General features: G+C 40.8%; 2 protein-coding genes across 2 annotated transcripts; one reads left to right on the top strand and one right to left on the bottom strand.

Annotated features, from left to right (window-relative positions):
• Positions 1 to 1100: 1100 nt before the first annotated feature.
• LOC307263798 (hatching enzyme 1.2-like) lies at positions 1101 to 7244 on the top strand (the record flags this gene model as incomplete). Its single annotated transcript, XM_080045056.1, has 8 exons — positions 1101 to 1160; positions 3025 to 3079; positions 3615 to 3764; positions 4472 to 4592; positions 5093 to 5271; positions 6397 to 6478; positions 6811 to 6935; positions 7222 to 7244. The coding sequence occupies 8 exons, from the start codon at positions 1101 to 1103 to the stop codon at positions 7242 to 7244; spliced, it is 795 nt and encodes a 264-aa protein (XP_079901182.1).
• Positions 7245 to 7563: 319 nt separating this feature from the next.
• On the bottom strand, positions 7564 to 10361 carry fadd (Fas (tnfrsf6)-associated via death domain). Its single transcript, XM_080030152.1, has 2 exons — positions 9988 to 10361; positions 7564 to 9526 (listed from the first exon to the last, which is right to left on the bottom strand). Exons 1-2 carry the CDS (start codon positions 10295 to 10297, stop codon positions 9249 to 9251), a joined length of 588 nt encoding a protein of 195 aa, XP_079886278.1. The 5' UTR covers positions 10298 to 10361; the 3' UTR covers positions 7564 to 9248.
• Between the last annotated feature and the right edge of the window lie 711 nt (positions 10362 to 11072).

Below are 11072 nucleotides of genomic sequence, written 5' to 3'. Positions count from 1 at the left end.
GAGTACTTTCTACACCCCGTTTTTAACTACCGAAATTGACACCAACACTAGGAGGCATTCTACTCCAGCTGTTGTTATATTAACTCAGATAGAGTTAATGGAGTTTGACACTGCATATTTAATTTACTGTGTAGTTCTCAGCCCTTGTGCCGTTCATATGCGGCCACCTTACACATCGTGAACATGCTCTACATTCAGATTAATAAACCTATTGTATTGTATGTATCTCATTATTTATTTTTTTATTAACAGGAGTTTTATAACGTCTGTGCCCAGATTTCTGTCAGGTTGAAATGTAATTCTGCGGCTGCACGTGATCGTTACTGTTCACTTGCGTGATCACAAAGTCACAGACGAGCCTCGATAAATAGCCTAATATGAATATAGAAATGATATAATAATTTAAACTGTGATCACTAGAGGACAAGGGATCTGGTAATAAATCAATCAGGCTCTACAATGGAAACTGTCACCTAATGTTTCTGACGTTAATGTCTTTCACTCCCCATTTAAAAGAAGCGACAGTCTGTTTACTGCACAGTATTATAGTTTGCCTACATAATACAGCAAATATAAAACACTGTCAGCAACGCTGTGCAGCGCCAGCTGAACACGTTTGCTGCTGCTGATATGCGTAACTTAATTCTTAAAATAGACTAGGCCTATGGCTTCTCATACAGAAGTAATGATGCTCTTTTGTTCGCCCCGTTTTTTTCTTTATTGCAGAGGTGATTAGATCAGAGTTATGAGATAATATCCCCGTTAATTCTTCATAAACCCATTCGTTAATATGTCTTACTCTAGTGGGAGGAGCGGAAAGATTTTCTTTTCTTTTTTTGATAAGTGGAGAAGTGGGAGGATCACGCATTTGTTTATCCTGTTTCCATGGTGAATCATGTTATCAGCGATCCATTGACGATGGCTTTTACGCACACGCTCCACCCAGAGTGAACACGCTCAGAGTTGATTAACCCAACGCTGATCCACTGTTCTGAAACCCAAAACCCAGAGTTGCTTATCAAACCTGCGCTCTGAGTTGACCAACTCAGAGCGCAGATAAAAGCAGCTACCTGAAACAGGCCTCTGCTGTCTCCTCCAGCATGTTGTTCTTGCCTTGGTCTGTTGTGACCCTGCTACTGGTCTCCTCTTCCTGGGCTGAGGTAAGAAAGCATCTCATCTCACTGACATGACATGACAGCATACATGTTGATTGAAGTAGAAGACTAGACAGCTAAAGAAAAAAATGCAGAAATATATACAAATATATGTAAAGTGCATAACAGTTGAAAAAATAAATGGTGACATTTGGTTGTTTTTTATTTGATCCAAACAGTTGTCTTTTGGCAGAAATATACCGTTTCCCAAAGTGATCAATATTTACACATGTATATGTTTGATAATCATTATTATATTAGTTATGATTCTGGAGATCAAGATGAAAGCGATATAATGAAAATATAGTTTAATGAACCTGGAAGCTGATCATTCATTATGGATGAATGAGTTAGGGAGAAGGGGTGAGATTAAATAAGTTATTATTATTCTCACTCCTTTTCCAACTTGCAAAGCAGGTGTTGAACAGTTTGTTTTCCTCATTTGGAAATATGACTTTATTATGTCTGTCCACCTGTTTCATCATTTTCTTTAATTGTTTTATTTTCCTGTTTTTCTTTACTTATTCGAAATAAACACATTTTCAATTAAGTTAAATTCAGTTGAATTAATAAAATGTAATAGGAAAATAATACCCAGTTATACAATATTGATTAATAACTCATGTGAAGAAAGACAGTCATGGAAACCCATCTGTCTTTATTGATCTAAGTACATGCCACCGACCTAGCAGGCTGAGTTGTGAGTTTGGTTTATAACATCACAGTGAGAAGGCAGTTTCAATGACAGCAGCAAAGAAGAAGAAGACATACTTTATTAATCCCGAGAGGAAATTCAGTTTTTACACTTTTTGTGGTCACACACACACACACACACACACACACACACACACACACACACACACACACACACACACACACACACACACACACACACACACACTCTCACACACACACACACTCGCACACACACACACACAGGCCCAAAATACAGACATGCAACCGTATCGTTTTAAACATGCATTGAATGGAGAGATGAGTGATGGGCGGCCAGTCTCACAGAGACGGTGCTCTGAACTGTTTAGGGATTAGTGCCTTGCTAAAGGAGCCCAGGAGCTAGACTGGCTCCTCTCCAGCTACCAGTCACACTCCAATATTGGTCCGTGCTGGACTTGAGTGCCCACGGACTGAGCTACCTCTGCCCCTAATGTTGTCATACAACTCTATGATGATCAACAAGACAGGCAGTCGTTCCCTTTGGTTGCTGTAGCCAACAAGAGTCTGCTACCAAGCCGTCAGTGGGAGCATTTGATTGGCTGAAAGCCAGGTGAGGGTGTAGAAGTGTCATTGGGAAATCATAATTTATTTCATCATAAAAAATATAACTTAAAAAATAAGAACTTATTACACAGAATTGAGTTTAAATTGTTATAATATTTTCCTTCTTCATACATATCATTATTAATTTCATATTGGAACATTTCAGGAATCCACATAAAATGTGTTTCCTTACAGTAAAGTAAACACATCCTCATGACATCTCATGACAACTTTAGCCATTGTGCCTGCAGATTATACTTTCACAAAGCTTGAAGTTTAAATAGATCATAGCTGGCAGAGTTGAGTTGTGTTTGGTCTGACTGAAGGAGCCTCCATAACATTCTGCTCTTCTTTTCCATGTGCCTGTGGGCGAGTACAGGAAGGTAAGAAGGAAATGATTACCCCGCCTTATTCAACTGTCAATCAAAGAATCATAGAGAATTATTTAATATGTTCTACACCTGGTTTAGAATGTATTCGCTAAGCTAGTATGTTCAAAATGATGATGTGTATTGTGTACACTTTTTACAGTTTCATAGTCAAGTAAAAACAATGTGTTGTGTATGCAGAGGTTGGTACCATTGAGGAGGACACTTCCAGGGAGCTGTCTGTTAGTCAACTGTTGGATAGAGCCAACAGAGACCGCAGTAAGTAGAGCTTCATCACTGAAGACCTATGGAGTCAGTATGTTTGAAGTGTAGTTGTATGAGGTACTTATGCAGAGTTCCTATGTTACCTTATGGAGATGGCGCTCAGCAAAGTCGCTATAAGGAGTTGCGGGGAGACGTTGGAAACTATCCTTTTAATGGTCAAGTAATATGATGGTCCGCAGAATATCCACAAAACATGAGGCAACAAAAAAACAGCGGATGAATCTATTTTATTGTTGTATGTACTGTATGTTTCTGTATGACCTGCAGTTAAAAATGCAACAAAAAAAACAATATGTATAATATAATATTGTAAAGTAGAGGCAGGAATAAGCATTGTGCTTCTGTCTGCTCCTACTCCAACTACTCCTTTTTAGTTATTTCATATAATTGGATACTTTACCTTTGTTTGTGTTTCATCTTTGTGTTTTTATCGTTTTTTTTTCTTCTTTTAAATAATGTTGATTGTTCATGAGAAATAAAAAAAATCAATCAAATCAATCAATTTATAACAGCTGTGTTGGTCTTGTAGCCCCTGACTTTGATGAGCCCAGCCTGATCGAAGGAGACATCGCTGTCAAGGCTGACAGAAACGCTGACCCCTGCACCTCCAATGGCTGCCTGTGGCAAAAGTACACTGATGGGAAGGTCTACATCCCCTACTACATCAACAACCACTACTGTAAGTATTCATCATTATATTCACATTAGTTTGATAGGGACAGTTACATTTTACTCAGAGATGCCACATAGCCACAGCTATTTAGAAGAGACCGTTTCTTTCTTACTGTTCTGAGTTAGATACACGTTATTTTTTAATTGTATAAAATTATGATTAATTGCTCCTACTAAAAGTATATACTCACAATTTATTTCACAATGAGAAGTTCTTTATGGGCACTCCGGTGGCGTAGTGGGTAGAGTGTGTACCATGTTGGCTCAGTCAATATTACAGTGGTCGCAGGTTCGTTTCCGACCTGTGGACCGTTACTGCATGTCATCCCCCTCTCTCTCCTCAATTTCCTCTCTATCACTCTGAATCTTCAACTATCAATAAAAAGGTCAACACACCTAAATAATAATCTTAAAAAAAAAGAAAAGTTCCATTTACTCTAACTATATTATTATGTCTTGTTTAAATATATTGGTAGGGTTACAGTGTTAGAAAAGCTTCCCTGGGGGCGCTCATGGTAGTGGTTAGAGCGTCCCTCCCCCCATGAGGCTCAGTCCTTACAGCGAACCCGGTTCGAGTCCAACCCTTGGTGCATGGCAGTCCCCTCTCTGGCCCATTTCATCTCTGTCTCTATCACTATCAACAACGCCTAGAAAAAGCCAAAAAGTAATATATAAAAAAGAAGCTACACTACAACTAAATCTTTGTCCTGCCAGCATCCCGTGAGATATCAATCATCACTCGTGGACTGGAGTCCTTCTCTGCAGTGTCCTGTATCGTCTTCAGACCCTACCAGAGCGGGGATCATGAGTGGCTGAGCATCGAGTCCAGGGATGGGTAAGCCTGGGGCTAGAGATTCACAAATTAACTTCACTGCAGGATTTGAGCCATACACGTTGACCACTTTCATTTTCTTATTCAGACAATTCACATCTTCAACCAGTCTTGTTCCTCAATCATACACCTGACCTCGGAGTACATCGCCTATTACAACTCTAAATCAAATCATTCCTCTTGTTCACTCATTTCTTCTGAAATCATTTATATTTTAATAATTACACAAATAATTATATTACAGGAATTAACAACAAATGTTCCAGGGATGTTTTTGCTACTTCAAAAACATTAGTAAACAGACCATTGGTGATTTGAAAAAGATCTGACAGAATGCAGCATATAATCAAATGCATACTGGTAACATTACTGTGTTACAAGGATTGAATAGCAACACTTTATACAATTCAACATAGTGGCATCATTTGTAAAAGCTGCTCTGCTCTGCTGTGTGTGTGTGTGTGTGTGTGTGTGTGTGTGTCTGTGTGTGTGTGTGTCAACAGCTGCTATTCCTTCGTGGGTCGTCAGGGTGGCAGTCAGACAGTGTCTCTGAGCCGTCAGGGCTGCCTGTACCATGGCACTGTCCAGCATGAGCTGCTGCACGCTCTGGGCTTCAACCATGAGCAGACCCGCTCCGACAGGGACAGCTACATCAGGGTCGCATGGGAGAACATCATCGACGGTCAGACATTTTCACCATCTATTACATGACTTCAGTGTTCTTGCTGTTCCGTGAAGCAGTGATCAAGTGAACAAATCCAACACTAAAGAGAGAAGGAAAGCTAAGTGTTGGTTAACATGGAACATGGGTAGAACTGAGGCAGGATGAGCAAACAGCTACCACCATGTCTGACTTCAATAGGCTGCAGTACCTGTCAATCTAGTAAATCTGATGTTAGGTCGCGGGGGCAGCAGGGGACACCAAACTTCTCTTTCCAGAGCCACATTAACTAGCTCTGACTGGGGGATCCCGAGGTGTTCCCAGGCCAGTGTGGAGATATAATCTCTCCACCTAGTGCTAGGTCTTCCTCCTCCCAGCTGGACGCTCCTGGAACACCTCCCTAGAGAGGTGCCCAGGGGGCATCCTTACCAGATGCCTGAACCACCTCAACTGGCTCCTTTCTACCAAAGGAGCATCAGCTCTACTCTGAGTTCCTCATTGATGACTGAGCTTCTCACCCTCTCTCTAACGGCCTCCACACACATCCTACCTCTACTGCGCGTCTGCGTCTGACATTTTTTTCACCGACCGTGTAATCAACCTAGAGCGGCCACACATCCAACTCGGACGCACTGCAGACGGCCGTCGGAGGCGACGCTCCACTTTACCTCAGGAGGCTCACTCTGTTGACAGTCATACCAGCAGCAATCACTCTAGTTTCACAATTTCCCTGTTTGTTTCTTTCAAAATAAAACTCCCCAAGAGCAAAAATGTGGAAAAAAAAGCAACGAGGCACTAGGATTACTGCCGAAACTCAATATTATTAATCATATGCATCATAACATGACATTGAATAACTTCATATTAATGGGAATTATCTATGAAAACTCTATGTAGAAAGACAGGGCTTTTAGAAGCAGCACTGCAGCAGCAGTTACATGTGTGGCCGAAAACAGCGCGAGAGAGAAAGCAGTAACAGACACAGACTGCAGGATGTTCCTGGCCTTACGGCCTTCACACACGTCGCCTGTTTCTGTTTTCTTTAAATATATTTCACCCAGTGAGCCCATGATTGTAGAGCGTAACTAACAGAACTCAAACTTTAAATGTCTTTCTTTTAACATATAGTTTCTCTCATCTCTGCAGGCATGGCGTACAACTTTAACAAAATTAATACTCTGAACCAGGGAACTCCTTATGACTACGGCTCTGTCATGCAATATGAGAGGTATGGATAACTTCATGTGTTTGCACTTTATTTAAAACATTCTTATTGATATTTCAAAGGTGTCAGTACTTCCGTGAGAATATTTCCTAACGTTCCAGTGTTTCCATGACTATTCTGACTACAGCTAGCAGGCCAAACATGAGGCTCATCTTTAAGGAATAGACTGGCCTATACAAGAGCTTATCCATCTTTAAAGTGGAAGTAGCATAATCAATGTGAATCGGTTTTTCAACATAATCACATCAAGAATTGAATGTCAGCAATTGTTCATCTTCAGCTATTCAAACCCAAGCTCAACCAGCTTCTGCATTGCTCTATCTGTGATTCTCCAGGTACGCCTTCTCCAAGAACAACTATCCAACTATGATCCCCATTCCCAACAGCAACGTGGCCTTTGGCCAGGCCACCCAGATGAGCCAGAATGACATTATTAGGCTGAACCGTCTGTACCAGTGCTGTAAGTACACTGTATTCTGACTCACTCACTCACTCACTGACTGACTGACTGACTGACTGACTGACTGACTCACTGACTGACTGACTCACTGACTGACTCACTCACTCATACACACACACACACACACACACACACACACACACACACACACACACAGTCTGAAACATGCCAAGTGGACATATAGCCCTACATGAGACCCATTTTCTCTAGTCCGTCTATAATCTAGTGAAGAACCCATTTCAACAGTGAATATTTCAAGATGTTCTGACTCCTTCAACCCAAACAGGCCCAGAGCAGATCACTTCCTAAAGTTTTCCATTGTGAGTGATAGAAGTAGTCAGTCAGCTGAATCCCAATGTCTACCTTTTGGCAAGAAAAATAACTCAATCAATGTACAGATATTGCTTTAAGACAAGCTTGATCATATCACACAGCTAGCCGTTATTAATCCTTCTTCAAAGCTTCTCCTGATGACATGTGTTTCCTCTTCAGAAGCTGCACATGACCTTTGACCTGTCCTCTGGATGACATCACAGCATGCTGATGAGGGAGAGGAGGGCTTTGGCGTGTCCTATTCAAATAAACAAGCATTAAAACTGACTCTTTGATTGTCAATGAGACACTTCAATTCAGAAGCTATTTGATTTTATTTCTCATACAGAGATGAGATGATACCACTCACATACATGTCTGTTATAAAACTACAGCCAGCAGTTGGTAAGCTTTTCTTACAAAAACAGCTAAACTAGCTCTGTTTGCCTCTCAGCTCTGCCAACGCTCAATATAATGAATGAGGTTTATCTTCCCTCAGTCTTTCCTTGGCCCAGCTGTCCTGTTAATCCTAACTCTATATGTAGAAAAAACACTCTTTCTGCCTTTTCTCAGGCTAGGATGAACCAATTTCTAAAATGTTTGCACATGTATACTACATAGGATCTCAGAGTTAAATACACCTTCATATTTCAACTGGTGAAGTAGGTCTTTAAGTAAAGTTATAGATACTCCTTGTCAAATATTACTCAACTACAAGTGAAAGTTGCCAAGTCAAATTGGTACTCAAGTTAAAGTACCAGAGTAATTGCTTTAAAACAAATACTCAAGTTAAGTACAAAGTGTAGATTTCTGCTAGATAAAGGCAAAGGATTATCATAGGAGTCAGGTTCCAACAAGAGGCAATGGAGGCTCTGAATTGGCGTATTGTGCACATTCTCTCAGAGAGCGGGTACTGTCATTGGTTTGTGATCAGTTGCATTTTTTAAAATAAAAAATAAACAGCTGACTTCAAAGCTTAGCCTGAAAGTAATGAGTAACGACAAGCTTCCTAGAAATATAGTGCAGTCAAAAGTCATACGTTTCCAAAAAAGCAGATACTCAAGTACAGTACAGATATTTAAAAAATGTTCAGTACTTTAGTAAGGTACTTCTTTACTGTCCTATTTCATTCTTAGCCAGCTACAGAAATGAAATGGACTTTCTAAAATTTCAAGTATCTTTTCGATATTAACATGTCCAGTGGCTGGATGAAAATTAAAATCACTTTTAAGTGGTGGTATGATCGACAGAAGTACAGCGTTTTCTATATTAGTATATCAGTTTAACTCATGTCCCCGTATTATAATATGAATAAACACAAACACATTTCCTGTCAAATAATGACACAGATGACACTAAACTACATAGTATGAACGAAAAACCACATGCAGATACAATTTGCATTTTAATAAAATGTACAAAAAAGGATTTCTCTGTAGTGAGTGTTTTAGTTTAGAAAAATGTATCCTGATAAATCATTTCTTTGTTTTCTTCAGATAAAAAGGTGAAACATGAGCAGCATTAGCTGACGCTTTAGAGAAACACATGGCGTAGAATCAGTCCTTTAAACACTCTCTCTGTCTCTGGTCAGTGTGTCAGGACACTCTGCTAGTCCATACGACCTGAACATAGTTCATTTTGCATGATTTCATATATCTGTGTGTAACACATGTATCAATGAAAGCTGTCATTTTCATTCCCAAACTTAAAAGGTGGAGTTTTATCAGTATTGTCAAAATCACCTTTTGTCAAAATCAGTGAATATCTCCTCAAGATCTGCTACCAGTGTGTGCGTAAAAAAAATCCAGTGTTAACCCAAAGCCTAGGCCATGTTAACAGCTAAAATGGGCCTTTTTTGTTGACCTACCCTTTGTTTACATGCCAGCTTACACAGCCTAGGTATTCACTGATTTTGACAAAAAGTTATTTTGACAACAAGCGTGACTCCACCTTTAATCTGGGTTTACATTGATGTCATCTGTAGGTCTCCATCAGTATCAGTCAGTCAGTATCAAAGTTGAGTCTCTGCTCCACTTTATCAGCGGTGAGGTTGAACTGGCAGGCTCTCAGGGCTGAGAGCAGCTGCTGCGCTGTGGCCTGGGCTCCTCGGCTCTTCCTCCACTCCTTCAGCAGCTCCATGGCTGTCTCCTCCAGCTCCGTGGGATGTCTTCTGGAGATGGAGTCCAGCTTCACCTCACTCACACCCAGTCTGCGGCCCAGTTTTCGCCAAGACCTTCCTAGATGCTCAGTGATTACCTCTGTGGCTTTGTCCAGTCTGGCTGAAGGGTTTAGACAAGGAAAGGGTTTAGTTGTTTCTGGAATGAATACAATAAACATAGAAGATGTTTCACTAGTTTGACACACAGATTATATCTTGGAAATGGTTCACTTCCCTGACACTCAAAGACACATAGTGCACATTTCAATATAAATGTGTTTATATATCTAGTCTTACGTTTGGTTCCAGGTGCCTCAACATGTTTCACTTTTGATTAATGATGATAGAATTATTCAATACTTAAGAACTACATGTAGAGAAAATATGTTTTGTAAACGAGTCCTCCTTCTTCTAAACAGTGCACCTTTAAGAGGGTAAACTGGATTACATACACCAACACTATGGCTATTGGCTACACAATACAACAGCACCTCGAACAGTTTACTCCAGGGCTGTTTCATTAGAGGCGCGGCTCAACAAACACTGGGTCATTGTAACTAGTGTAGGGCGAAGCTCCTGTACCTTTCTCCGTCTGGTCTGGCTGGTTGTTGTCGTCATCGTCGTCAGACTGACTGTCAAAGCGCGTTAGTTTGTCACAGAGATCGTCTCGGTGGATGTCTCGGAGCATACGGCACAGCTGCTCCGTGCTGCCGGGCGCCAGGCCGCTTCTCTCCGTCAGGACCTGGAACAGTTTCACTCCGCTATCGATCCTCTCCAGCTCTCTTTTCCCGATCGTGTCTCGATTCAGAAACTTGATATCTTCCAGGTTCTTGGCGGTGAGCTGGTTAGAAATGTCAAGTAAAACGGCGTTAAACTGTAAAGAGCTCATCATGTCGCAGACTGTCCCACAGGCACGGACACACACACGCGATATGGTCTGTCCCTCTGAACTAGGAAATACTTCACGTTTACTTTCACTTCCGTTTGTCTGCGTCAGTTTGCAGCTGATTTCTGTCAGTTAGGCCAGAGCCTTATAAGGTGCACTCACTTTGGGTGTGTCGGAGAAGTGACTTTTTTTCTAAGCTACATTCTCATAACACAACTGACTAAACAGTTGGATTCCTGGAAAACTGTTAGAAGTTACCAAGCTTCCTGAAAAGTTACTGTTTCACTGTTGTTTACAGCTGCAGGGCCCACAGTTTGGGCTACAAACATATTCTAGTATAAAGTTTGGTCCCAAGTGCCTCACAAATAAATAATTTAGTTTTTATTCATGATGATATAATAATTCAACACTAAGAATAACATGTATAGTTGGGTCCTAGATGTGTTTTGTAAACTGGCTACAGGCTCTGCAAATGTAAACCAATCTCCCTCCACTGAACCTGCATAGTGCACTTTACCCAGAGCCAGGCCCTGCTTCAGTCAAAGGCTTTAGTGAGAACTGAAGGGTTTGGGTTTCATAAAGCCACGTCCAGCAACATAGGCCTAATGTGACAAGCTGACCTGCTCACCATCCATCCATCCATCCATCCATCTAGTCTTTACAACTGGTAGAAGATGACTCGAACAATGAGGGAGGAGGCACTCAACATTTAACAATGAATCATATTTTACAGTAGTTGGCCACTTATCTCTCTTTCTTTTTAGTCTGAAACTGGATTAGT

Source organism: Ammodytes marinus (assembly GCF_949987685.1).
Source record: "Ammodytes marinus genome assembly, chromosome: 1".
Lineage (NCBI taxonomy): Eukaryota > Metazoa > Chordata > Actinopteri > Uranoscopiformes > Ammodytidae > Ammodytes > Ammodytes marinus.
This window is presented reverse-complemented; position numbering and strand designations above follow the sequence as displayed.

Excerpts from the sequence above, each read along its gene's own strand:
- fadd (XM_080030152.1), bottom strand. The coding sequence starts at position 10,297 with ATGATGAGCTCTTTACAGTTTAACGCCGTTTTACTTGACATTTCTAAC. Across the intron at positions 9,527-9,987 it reads GCCAGACCAGACGGAGAAAG|CCAGACTGGACAAAGCCACA; the intron begins GTACAGGAGCTT and ends TAAACCCTTCAG.